Raw genomic sequence first — 12968 nt, forward strand, 5'->3', positions numbered from 1 at the left:
AACAATGAATTTCAACTTTTTCTCAATTGCACATGGAACCTTCTCCAGGATAGATCACATCCTGGGCCATAAATCTAACCTTGGAAATTCAACAAATTTAAAATCATTCCAAGCATCTTTTCTGATTACAATGTGGTAAGATTAGATGTCAACTACAGGAAAAAAAAAAAAGGGAGGTGGGAGGGGGGTTCAGGATTGGGAACACGTGTACACCCGTGGCAGATTCATGTTGATGTATGGCAAAACAAATACAATATTGTAAAGTAATTAGCATCTAATTAAAATAAATAAATTTAATTAAAAAAATACAAACATATGGAGGCTAAATACCCCGCTTCAAAACAACCAACAAATCACAGAAGAAATCAAAAAAGAAATCAAAATATGCATAGAAACAAATGAAAATGAAAACACAACAACCCCAAACCTATGGGATTCAGTAAAAGTGGTACTAAGGGGAAGATTCATAGCAACACAAGCTTACCTTAAGAAACAAGAGAAAAATCAAATAAATAACCTAACTCTACACATAAAGCAATGAGGAAAAGAAGAAATGAAAAACCCCAGGGTTAGTAGAAGGAAATAAATCTTAAAAATTAGGGCAGAAATGAAAAAGAAACAAAGGAGGCCATACCAAAAACCAACAAAGCTAAAAGCTGGTTCTTTGAGAAGATAAATAAAATAGACAAACCATTATACAGACTCATCAAGAAAAAAATTGAGAAGAATCAAATCAACAAAATTAGAAATGAAATGGAGAAATCACAACAGACAACACAGAAATACAAAGGATCATAAGAGACTACTATCATCAAAGATAGGCAAATAAAATGGACAACTTGGAAGAAATGGACAAATTCTTAGAAAAGTATGACTTTCCAAAACTGAACCAGGAAGAAATAGAAAATCTTAACAGACCCAGTACAAGCATGTAAATTGAAACTGTAATCAGAAATCTTCCAACAAACAAAAGCCCAGGACCAGATGGCTTCATAGATGGATTCTACCAAAAATTTAGAGAAGAGATAACACATATCCTACTCAAACTCTTTCAGAAAATTTCAGAGGAAGGTAAACTGTCAAACTCATTGTATGAGGCCACCATCACCCTAATACCAAAATCAGAAAAAGATGCCACAGAAAAGCAAACTACAGGCCAATATCACTGATGAACATAGATGCAGAAATCCTGAACAAAATTCTAGCAAAAAGAATCAAACAAAATATGAAAAAGATCATACCTCAAGATCAAGTGGGCTTTATCCCAGGGATGCAAGGATTCTTTAATATTTGCAAATCAATCAATGTTATACACCACAAATTGAGAGATAAAAACCATATGATATTCTCAATAGATGCAGAGAAAGCCTTTGACATAATTCAACATCCATTTATGATAAACCCCCCCCCCCCCGCCAGAAAGCAGGCATAGAAGGAACATACCTCAACATAATACAAGCCATATATGATAAACCCACAGGAAACATTATTTCTTAATGGTGAAATATTGAAAGCATTTCCCCTAAAAACAGGAGCAAGGCAAGGGTGCACACTCTCACCACTACTATTCAACATAGTTTTGGAAGTCTTAACCACAGCAGTCAGAGAATAAAAAGAAATAAAAGGAATCCAGACTGGAAAAGAAGAAGTAAAACTCTCACTGTTTGCAGATGATATGATCCTCTACATAGAAAACCCTAAAGACTCCACCAGAATATTACTAGAGCTAATTAATGAATATGGTAATATTGCAGGATATAAAATTAACACACAGAAATCCCTTGCATTCCTATACACTAACAGTTAGAAAATAGAAAGAGAAATGCACAGATATCATGTAATTAATCGAAAGGTGGTTTGCTTAATAAATATTTAACTGTGAAAAAAAAAAAGAAAGAGAAATTAAGGAAACAATTCCACTCACCATTGCAACAAAAAGCATAATATACTTAGGAATAAATCTACCTCAAGAAACAAAAAAGCTATATATAGAAAACGATAAAAAACTGATGAAAGAAATCAAAGAGGACACAAATAGATGGAGAAATATACCATGTTCATATATTGGAAGAATCAATCTAGTGAAAATGAGTATCTACCCAAGGCAATCTATAGATTCAATGCAATCCCTATTAACCTACCAATGATATTTTTCAGAGAACTAGAACAAATAACTTCACAATTTGTAGGGAAATAGAAAACACCTCTAATAGCCAAAGCAGTCTTGAGAACTAATAATGGAACTGGAGGAATCAACCTGCCTGACTTCAGGCTCTACTACAAAGCTACAGTCATCAAGACAGTATGGTACTGGCACAAAGACAGAAATATGGATCAATGGAACAAAATAGAAAGCCCAGAGATAAATCCACACACCTATGGACACCTTATCTTTGACAAAGGAGGCAAGAATATACAATGGAGAAAAGACAATCTCTTTAACAAGTGGTGCTGGGAAATCTGGTCAACCACTTGTAAAAGAATGAAGCTAGAACACTTTCTAACACCATACACAAATATAAACTCAAAATGGATTAAAGATCTAAACATAAGACCAGAAACTATAAAATTTCTAGAGAACATAGGCAAAACACTCTCTGACATACATCACAGCAGGATCCTCTATGACCCACCTCCCAGAATAATGGAAATAAAAGCAAAAATAAACAAATGGGACCTAATTAAACTTAAAAGCTTTTGTGCAATGAAGGAAACTATAAGCAGGGTGAAAAGACAGCCTTCAGAATGGTAGAAAATAATAGTAAATGAAGCGACTGACAAAGAATTAATGTCAAAAATATAGAAGTACTCCTGCAGCTCAATTCCAGAAAAATAAATGACCCAGTCAAAAAGTGGGCCAAAGAACTAAATAGACATTTCTCTAAAGAAGACATACAGATGGCTAACAAACACATGAAAAGCTGTTCAACATCACTCATTATCAGAGAAATGCAAATCAAAACCACAATGAGGTACCGTCTCACACCGGTCAGAATGGGTGCTATCAAAAAGTCTACAAACAATAAATGCTGGAGAGGGTGCAGAGAAAAGGGAACCCTCTTACACTGTTGGTGGGAATGAAAACTAGTACAGCCACTCTGGAGAATAGTGTGGAGATTCTCTAAAAAACTGGAAATAGAACTGCCATAAGACCCAGGAATCCCACTGCTGGGCATACACACCAAGGAAACCAGAATTGAAAGAGACATGTGTACCCCATTGTTCATCACAGCACTGTTTACAATGACAAGGACATGGAAGCGACCTAGATGTCCATCAGCAGATGAATGGATAAGAAAGTCGTAGTACATATACACAATGGAATATTACTCAGCTATTAAAAAGAATGCATTTGAAACAGTTCTAATGAGGTGGGTGAAACTGGAGCCTATTATACAGACTGAAGTAAGTCAGAAAGAAAAACACCAATACAGTACATTAATGCATATATATGGAATTTAGAAAGATAGTAACGATGACTCTACATGCGAGACAGCAAAAGAGACATAGATGTAAAGAATGGACTTTTGGACTCTATGGGAGAAGGCGAGGGTGAGATGATTTGAGAGAACAACATTAAAACATGTTTATTATCATATGTGAAATAGATCACCAGTCCAGGTTCGATGCATGAGACAGGGTGCTAGGGCTGGTGCACTGGGATAACCCTGGGGAGGAAGGTGGGAGGGGGGTTCAGGATGGGGAACACATATATACCCATGGCTGATTCATGTCAAATATATGGCAAAACCCACTACAATATTGTGAAGTAATTAGTTTCCAATTAAAATAAATTAATTTTAAAATGCAACACATCTAAAACAAACAAACAAACAAACAGAGACATTATTTTGCCAACAGAGGTCTTTCTGGTCAAAGCTATGGTTTTTCCTGTTGTCATGTATGGACATGAGAGTTTGAATATTAGGAAAGCTGAGTGCTGAAGAATTGATGCTTTTGAACTGTGGTGTTGGAGAAGACTCTTGAGAGTCCCTTGGGCTGCAAGGATATCCAACTAGTGCATCCTAAAGGAAATCAGTCCTGAATATTCATTGAAAGGACTGATGTTGAAATTGAAACTCCAATACTTTGGCCACCTAATGCCAAGAACTGACTCGTTTGAAAAGACCCTGATGCTGGTAAAGACTGAAAGTGGGAAGAGAAGTGGACATCAGAGGATGAGAGTGTTGGATGGCATCACCGACTCAATGGACATGAGTTTTTGTAAACTCTGGGAGTTGGCGATGGACAGGGAGGCCTGGCGTGCTGCAGTCCATGGAGTCGAAAAGAGTTGGACACGACTGAGCGACCGAACTGAACTGAAATGTGCCTCAGATTAAAAAAAAAAAAAGTTTCCTCCAAAAATTTAATAGAAAGAAAAATGTGTGATGTAGAAATTTTGATGAGGTTTGAATTGTTGTGGATTAAAAACTTGATGTTTTAATCAAGAGATCAGCAGTTGTCCATTATTAAAAGAGGGGAAAGAAGGGATTATTTAAACTGTCGCTTAGTCACTAAGACACGTCTGACTCTTTTCGGACACCATGGACTGTAGCCGGCAAGGCTCCTCTGACTGAGACTTCTCAGGTAAGAGTACTGGAGAGGGTTGCCATTTCCTTCTCCAGGGAATCTTCTTGACCCAGGGATGGACCCGCGTCTTCTGCATTGGCCGGCATATTCTTTACCACTGAGCCACCAGGGAAGCCCATTTAAACTATAGGTATCCCATAATATAGTCAGCACTTGAAACCTTTCTCTTGCCAGATAATTCACCCTATATTTATATCAGTTCCCAACTCTGACAAATTGGAGGATCATCATCAACATTGATAAGATCATTAGGCATCACAGGCCAAATCCATTACAGTGAGACTAGGCCACCATACTTAATTGCAAGCAGGCACACCGAGGCTACTGGTCAGGCAAAAGGCATCTGTGCCTTTTTCTCAGGACAGTCCACTACAGTAACTTAGGGTTTAACCTTATCACATTTCACCAATATTGCTGTCCAGAGACCTCCACGTACTGGAGAATCTAGAGTAAGCTGAGGAATGCACTCATCATGCTGTGAGATTGGACATGAAATTTACCATGGTGTACCCAAAGCTGGAAGAGCGAAGAGTTGGTTTAGGTTGTGCACCTTATAGGGAGAACCCAGAAGGAGGTTTGGTCTTCCAGATTTCAATATAAACTACTTCATCCTCCAGGCCTTGCATTTCTAGGCTCAACAGTGCTAATCTGCTTTGACCCCACCTCTTACTCATTATAGTCTCTGCAACAGCAGGACGAAAAATTTAACTATGGGACAAATTTTCCTGAGGACATTGCTCAAGACAGTTCTGAATATGGAAGTTTCCAGGAAAATTTTTAAAAAGCCATCATTTTCCATAGTGTATTCTCTCAGGAATTTTCTGTCACCTATCAATCCAGCCAGCCATCCATCCAATACACAGTGTATAACACATGGTAAGTGCTAACTACCATGCTTAGTACTGGGAGGGACTGGGGTGTATGTGTTTATTTTGGTACATACCATGAGGTTCCAGTTTATATTGTCATTTAGTAGATAGATACCTAAGGTAGTCATTTCAGCACTTTTTACTGAAGTGAACTGCCATTTCCCTTGTATCTCTGAAAACCTCCTTGATTTCCTACTAATATTAACAGTGGAACTTGCTTATGTATACGAGGCTCTGCCCCTGGGCGTTTTATTCTGTTCTAGAGACCCTGTACAAGAATATTTAAATCACGGTGGCGTTCAACACGTTTTAATATCTGATAGGGCCTGTTTCTGCGCAGTACATTTTTTTTTTTTTCCCTTTCAGGAACGTATTCGGGCCCGCGGCAGGGGGCGGGGTCGCACCTCCTCCGCGGCTCTGGTTCCAGGGGAGCTTCACAGACGAAGAGATGGAAATCCCGAGGCTGCTCCCGGCTCGCGGGATGCGACAAACCGGCGGGGCTGGCAGCCCCGAGGGTGGCGGCCGGATCCGCGGAGGTGCTAACTTGCGGGCCGGTCAGGCCCCGGCGCGCCGCCTCCTGCTGCTCCGTGGCCCTCAAGATGGCGGGCCCGGGCGGCGGCGGGAGGAGGCCAGCGCGGCTTCCTCGTGCCCAGGCCCGGGCCCGAGCCCTTTGGCGCTGAGGCCCGATCACGCTACCGGCTGTGGCAGCGGCTGCGGGAGCGGCGGCGATGACTTCTTCCTGGTGCTGCTGGACCCGGTGGGTGGAGACGTAGAAACCGCGGGCGCTGGCCAGGCCGCAGGGCCCGTGTGGAGGGAGGAGGCCGGGCTGGGCCCAAGGCTCCTGGGGGGCGAAAGCGGCGCGAACCCCGAGGGCCGCCCTGCGCTGGGCCCCAGCTGCCTGTCGGCTATCCCCGCCCCAGTCCCGGCCTTGGCCCCGATCCCCGCTCCAGGCCTGGGCCCTGCCACGGCCTTCGCAGGCACTGTCACCATTCACAACCAAAACCTACTGTTGAGCTTGGAGAATGGCATTCTCACTCTGGCCACGCCCCCACCGCCCGCCTGGGCGCCTGGGGTCGCCCCTGCCCCGCAGCCCAGGGGTCTGGTCGCCCCGCAAGCTGGGATCCCACACGCCGCGGAGTCTGGAGATTGTCCCGAGCTGCCGCCCGACCTCCTGCTGGCGGAGCGGGCAGAACCTGCGCCTGCCCCAGCTCCCAAGGAGGAGGAGGAGGGCCCGGCGGCTGTTGAGAGCCCCCGCGGGCCGCCAGGCCCAGGCCAGGGCGTGTTGCTGTACCTGTGTCCTGAGGTGCAGTGCGGACAAACCTTTGCAAAGAAGCACCAGCTGAAGGTGCACCTGCTGACACACAGCAGCAGCCAGGGCCAGCGGCCCTTCAAGTGCCCCCTGGGTGGTTGTGGGTGGACCTTCACCACCTCCTACAAGCTCAAGAGGCATCTGCAGTCACACGACAAACTGAGGCCCTTCGGCTGCCCAGCAGAGGGCTGTGGCAAGAGCTTCACCACCGTGTATAACCTCAAAGCACACATGAAGGGCCACGAGCAGGAGAACTCATTCAAATGTGAGGTGTGTGAGGACACCTTCCCCACGCAGGCCAAGCTCAGCGCCCACCAGCGCAGCCACTTCGAGCCTGAGAGACCCTACCAGTGTGCGTTTTCCGGCTGCAAGAAGACATTTATCACAGTGAGTGCCCTGTTTTCCCATAACCGCGCCCACTTCAGGGAACAGGAACTCTTTTCCTGTTCCTTTCCTGGCTGCAGTAAACAGTATGACAAGGCTTGTAGGCTGAAAATTCACCTTCGGAGCCACACTGGTGAGAGACCGTTCCTTTGTGACTTTGAGGGCTGTGGCTGGAACTTCACTAGCATGTCCAAACTCCTAAGGCACAAACGGAAGCACGACGATGACCGGAGGTTCATGTGTCCCGTGGAAGGGTGTGGGAAATCTTTCACAAGGGCTGAACATCTGAAAGGCCACAGCATAACCCACCTGGGCACGAAGCCTTTTGTGTGCCCGGTGGAAGGTTGCTGTGCCAGGTTCTCTGCTCGCAGTAGTCTCTACATTCACTCCAAGAAACACTTGCAGGATGTGGACACTTGGAAAAGCCGATGCCCAGTCGCCACTTGTAATAAACTCTTCACATCCAAGCACAGCATGAAGACCCACATGGCCAAAAGGCACAACCTGCGCCAGGATCTCTTAGCTCAGCTGGAAGCTGCAAATTCTCTTACACCCAGCAGTGAACTTACCAGCCAGGGGCAGAGTGACCTCAGTGATGCTGAGCTTGTGTCTCTCTTCTCTGATGTGCCTGGTAATAATAGTTCTGCTGCAGTACTGGACACGGCATTGGTGAACTCTGGGATCTTGACTATTGATGTGGCTTCTGTGAACTCAACTCTGGCAGGAAACCTCCCTGCTAATAATAATAATTCCTTAGGGCAGGCAGTGGACCCTCAGGCCTTGATGGCCACCAGTGACCTTCCTCAAAGTTTGGATACCTCACTCTTCTTTGGAACGACAGCAGCAGGTTTTCAGCAGGGTCCCTTAGATATGGATGATGTCTCAAGTCTAAGTGCGGGGCCGTTGGCATCTCTGAGCTCTTTGGCTTTGAAAAACTCGAGTCAAGAGCCCCAAGCTTTGATCCCTAGCAGTAAGCTAACAGTAGACACAGATGCTCTGACTCCTTCAAGCACCCTTTGTGAAAACAGTGTCTCAGAACTACTGCCACCAACCAAAACGGAATGGAATGTACATCCTGACTCTGACTTCTTTGCACAGGAGGAAGAAACCCAGTTTGGATTCTCCAATCCAGCAGGAAACCATGGGTCTCAGAAAGAAACAGATCTTATCACAGTGACTGGCAGCTCATTTTTGGTATGAACTAAATTCTGTTCATTCCTGCCACATGGCTTACTTTTATTGATGACACTCAATTTTGAGAATATTCTGGCCTGAATGCTTAAATACAGTCATTTCTTATAGGTCTGAAGGAGAACAGAGCCCTGGGCTGCAAGTTTGGAGATTTAAATCCTGATCTTGGGTCTGGAACTTGCGGGTTGTGTGACCTTGAACAAGTCACTTATCCTATCTGAGCCTTAATTTCCTTATTTATGAGATGAGGTGGTTTGAATAGATTGTTCATGTGGTCATTTTAGCTCTATTTTCTTGAGTTTGTGCTCTTTCTTGAAAATTTTAGGACCTTTTACAATGATTAACAACTGCATATGCTGCTAATGTAAGGAAAAGTGCACTGAGAGTTAATGATCTGAATGCATAGAACTGGTGTTTAACTTTAAAATTTTAGTGGAAAATTTTTGCAGTGCCAAAATATCTCTAAAATCTAGTGGTAGCGCTTTAAAAAGAAAGCTGAAAGTCTGGGTTAGCTCTTTTTACATTTTTATCTTTCTAGCCTCTTTTTTTTTTTTTTTGATGGAAGGCTGTGTTGGCGAAAGTGCCAAGTGTTTGATATGACTCAGAGTCAGAAATATTGACTTTGTGGTGTTGAAAAAGTGGCCTTAAATAAGTCATTTTCTCTTACTAACCCTTATTTCCCTAGGTGTCATGACTTCATTGTAATTTACACATACCTGATGCATTGTAGACTTCCTTTTCTATCCTATTAGTTAGGTTTGGAGGGAAAATGTTTTGTACTTTGGCATGCTTTAGTGAAATTTTATGACCTTTTCTGCCCTCTCATTCCCTTCTTCAAAGAGAAACAATTAGCATAATTTAACATCATGCTTGTTCAGGCAATGATGTTTAATGCAGGTTAACAAACAGAAAAGGGAATCTCTGTCTCCCACAGATTAAGGAATTTTTACAACACAATTCTGTGAGTTTGCCAACCTGTTCAATAGACCAGGACAGTGTCTTTGCTCTGCCTTCAAAGCTGTCTTGTAGAGTGACGAGAAAGCCTGTGGTTCCAAGAAAATCTGGAAATGGACCAGAGTAAGATTTTCTTCCCTCTGTGCTCCAGAGAGTTCATTGTTTGCCTTCTTCCAGAGTTGGAATGAGAGATTTACTTTGCATTTTGAGTAAATATTATCTGTCTTACCTGAGCATAGAATTTTATAGTTTATGTAGCACTTTCACAACTGTTATATTTGATCCTCACAATATTTTGAGATAATTGTGGCAAAGTTGCAACTATAAGTCATATTAATATTTACCTAACTCATGTCTGTGTGTGTGTGTGTGTCTATGTGTGTGTATGTATGTATGCACATCAACTTTCATTCTACTCTTCAGAGTTTCATGGTAACTTTTGTTTATAACCACTTGTTCTGTTCCACCATAATTGATGTCTGTTGTCTTCTGCCAGCTCTGCTCCCTCTCTATTCTCTCACATGTGCACTACATTCCTTGCCATGATCTCTGTTTTTTTGAATTAGGTAAGTTTTTTTCATGGTCACCATCTCTCAACCATTCAGGACATGGCCCATTTTTCAGTCCCAATATTTACTGCAAGTCTGAATTAAGAAATTATTTTCTGGAATTAGAGGTCAGAGTGTTTGTATATGAATCAAATAATAATGGGCATATTTTATGTAAGGTTTTAGTGAGACATGTAGTTTTTTATTTTTCTATTTTTTTTTTTTTTTTACTGTGTAATTCTGCTAGCAAACACTATTGCTCTGAAGCATTCTAATCCAGTACTGTTTGTATGTACGTTTGTCGATAACAATTACTGTAGCACTTTGGCAGTGCACTTTATAATTTGCCATCTTGAAATGCATCTGTGCTGTCTAATTTTTAAATTGGTTGTACTCATTCAGTGAAAAAGCAAAAAGTATGCATCAATTTGTACTCCAAAGAAATGGTCAGAGTGTAATTGTTTCTAACCGTTTAACAGTTCTCCCTCAGCACTTTCAAAAAATTTAAGCCCATTTTAGAAATGTGTTGTCATCACTTAAGTCCAAGAGGAAGGTCTTAAGCATCTGTTAATATATATAATCATAAAGATATTTTAAAATCCTGTCATTTTGTTTCTTTTATCCCTCATTAAAAATGATCTTAAAATATGCTTTTGTTATATTCTGTTGCATTGTCAAAGGACAGGCTCTATTTTTCTTGAAGATAAAAATCTTGTATTTATGGGCCCACATGATTTCTTTCAGTCAATTTGTTGAAAAGATTTCTCACTCAATACCTTTTTTCCAAGCTGACAGTGAAAATAGCATGAAACTACAGTCAGAAGTATCACTACAAGCATAATGGTTATGTTTTTGTTAGTGTTGGCATAAATTTGCCATTCAGAAGAGAATAGTGGGGTATGATTTAATATTATCTCATTTGCTTTTTGTGCTTTTTCAGTCTTTGATCTATTAAAATTTTGCCAATTGAAATCCTAATAACAAAATACTTTATAGAAAGCTTTGCATCCCCAGGGTGTTCACCATGAGTTGAAATACTTTTATCTTGACATTTTTACCTTGATCTCACTATAGTATTACATAATTGAAAGCCTTGAGTAATAGAAGTGAAACTTGATAGAATATAAGGGTCATTTTTCTCTGGATCAAATACTTCATATTCCTATCCAGGAAAAATAAAAGAAGGGTATTTATGACTATTCCTTGATTCCAGATAAAACATTGATTAATTCCCTGTTTGTGAATATCCATAATCCCTTCATAATTACTGACATCAAACAGATCCACTTGATGATTTGGTAATAAAACCTAATTTGGTTGCAGCTCACTCAAACTATTGATAACAGTGATGATTGAAATATAAGACTGAGCTGAAATTTATGTAATTTATTGGTTCTGAACTAAAGATTTGTTTAACAATTTTTTTATAAAGTGAAATATGTTATGAATATTTAGAGAACAGGTTATCAAGCACTTTGTCAGAACACAACTATATATTAAAAGCAAAACACTTATTACAAATGAATTTTTTATATTTTTCAAATTTAAGTTGATTTGGTAACATTATAAGCTTATTGTATATTTCATGCTAATTTACTGCCTATATACAAAATACAAGATAGAAGAGTATTAGAGATTCAGATAAGAGGAATTAAATGTGAGCTACTTCTTAATTTTGGAGAGGAAATGTAAATTTACATTAAATATTTCATATCAGAACAATATCAGCAAGTGTGTTTTCAGACATTAAATTAATGGCTTGGAGGAAAGGAGGAGCAATAGCTATGCTTTAATGTATGGTTAGATTTAATTACATAGATAAGAAAATAGATAAATTCCAGTCAGGAAAAAAAAGCACAAGAAAAGAATTTGAAATGCAATTGGCCACAAAACACTTGGAAAGACAACTAGCTCAAATGCAGGATGCATTTTTGATAAGTGCTAGGTCTGCAAATATGGAACCAATCTCTGAAGAACTATGAAAACCAGTCACACTGGATAGGACTTTATTCTGGACATGTTTAAGAGTCAGTGAAAATATTAATGTTTAAGAAGAGAAGTTAAATGATGAATATATAGAAAGTTTAATATAGTAGACATGTACAATGTGAATTTGGTTAGGGGAAATAGGAAAATCATTTAGGACTCTAACAATTTCAGGGTTCTGTGATGAAGGCTTGGACTGGAGTTGTGGCAGAAAAGGACAGATTGGAGATGTTTCTAAATTGGAGAAACATATAACTTGGTGACTCACTGAATATATGAGACATCTATGAGAGAACAGAAGATCAGAAATGATGCTTTAAGGATTTTTTTGAAAACTAAAACTTACATTTCATTAACATAAAATGTTGGGTATTGACTGTTTTCAGGAATATATACTGAAACAAAATTAATTTAGGGCATGTTTAATTTATTGAGAAGTGAAGAATCAGTTAAACCCTGAATAAACTATACATATTGTGGGTTATACACACGATTAGACAGGGGCCATTTCATATCTCTTGGCTCCTTCATATAGTCTCAGATTTACATTCAATGTCTGTACTCTGGTTTGCCTTTGAGTATTAATATCTGCAGTCGTCTTCAACCTCATACAACACCCTCCCACAATACTCTGCATCAAAATGTGCTATATTACCTTGTCTGACAATTTTTTGTTACAATACTCTTCCCTACAATGGATATTCAACAGATGTTTTATGTAGTACTTAGTAATATAATAAATCAATTCTCCAGAATTGAGAGATGCTGTGTAGTCATTACTTTCAATAGTTCCTCAATATAAACTCTGCTAGATTGAATTTTACCTATATTTTTCTCATAGTAGAACAGATAGGACCAGAATTGTCCAAAACTAACTTCCATGTGATCCTTGGGGCTCCTTATTCATGATTCCCTCTGTGACTAACAATGTGGTGTAGGAACTAAGTCACAGGGATCACATCCTCTCTTATTTATATATCCTAGCATTTCCCCCCCTCCTTTTTTTTTTTTTTTGGTTACCTTTACCAATAATGGTGATAACTCAGATGGAATGGAGTCCAAAGAAAAAGTGAGAGAATGAAAAAGTAGCATAAATAATTACATAGCAATTATATTTTGTTTGATGGTGAATTTTGT

The 12968-nt window shown here is 40.2% G+C and overlaps 1 protein-coding gene across 1 annotated transcript; it reads left to right on the forward strand.

Annotated features, from left to right (window-relative positions):
• The first annotated feature begins 5844 nt into the window (after positions 1 to 5844).
• On the forward strand, positions 5845 to 12590 carry LOC113887687 (zinc finger X-linked protein ZXDB-like). Its single transcript, XM_027534863.1, has one exon. It carries the CDS (start codon positions 5908 to 5910, stop codon positions 8350 to 8352), a length of 2445 nt encoding a protein of 814 aa, XP_027390664.1. The 5' UTR covers positions 5845 to 5907; the 3' UTR covers positions 8353 to 12590.
• The last annotated feature ends 378 nt before the right edge of the window (positions 12591 to 12968 follow it).

Source organism: Bos indicus x Bos taurus, chromosome X (genome assembly GCF_003369695.1).
Source record: "Bos indicus x Bos taurus breed Angus x Brahman F1 hybrid chromosome X, Bos_hybrid_MaternalHap_v2.0, whole genome shotgun sequence".
Lineage (NCBI taxonomy): Eukaryota > Metazoa > Chordata > Mammalia > Artiodactyla > Bovidae > Bos > Bos indicus x Bos taurus.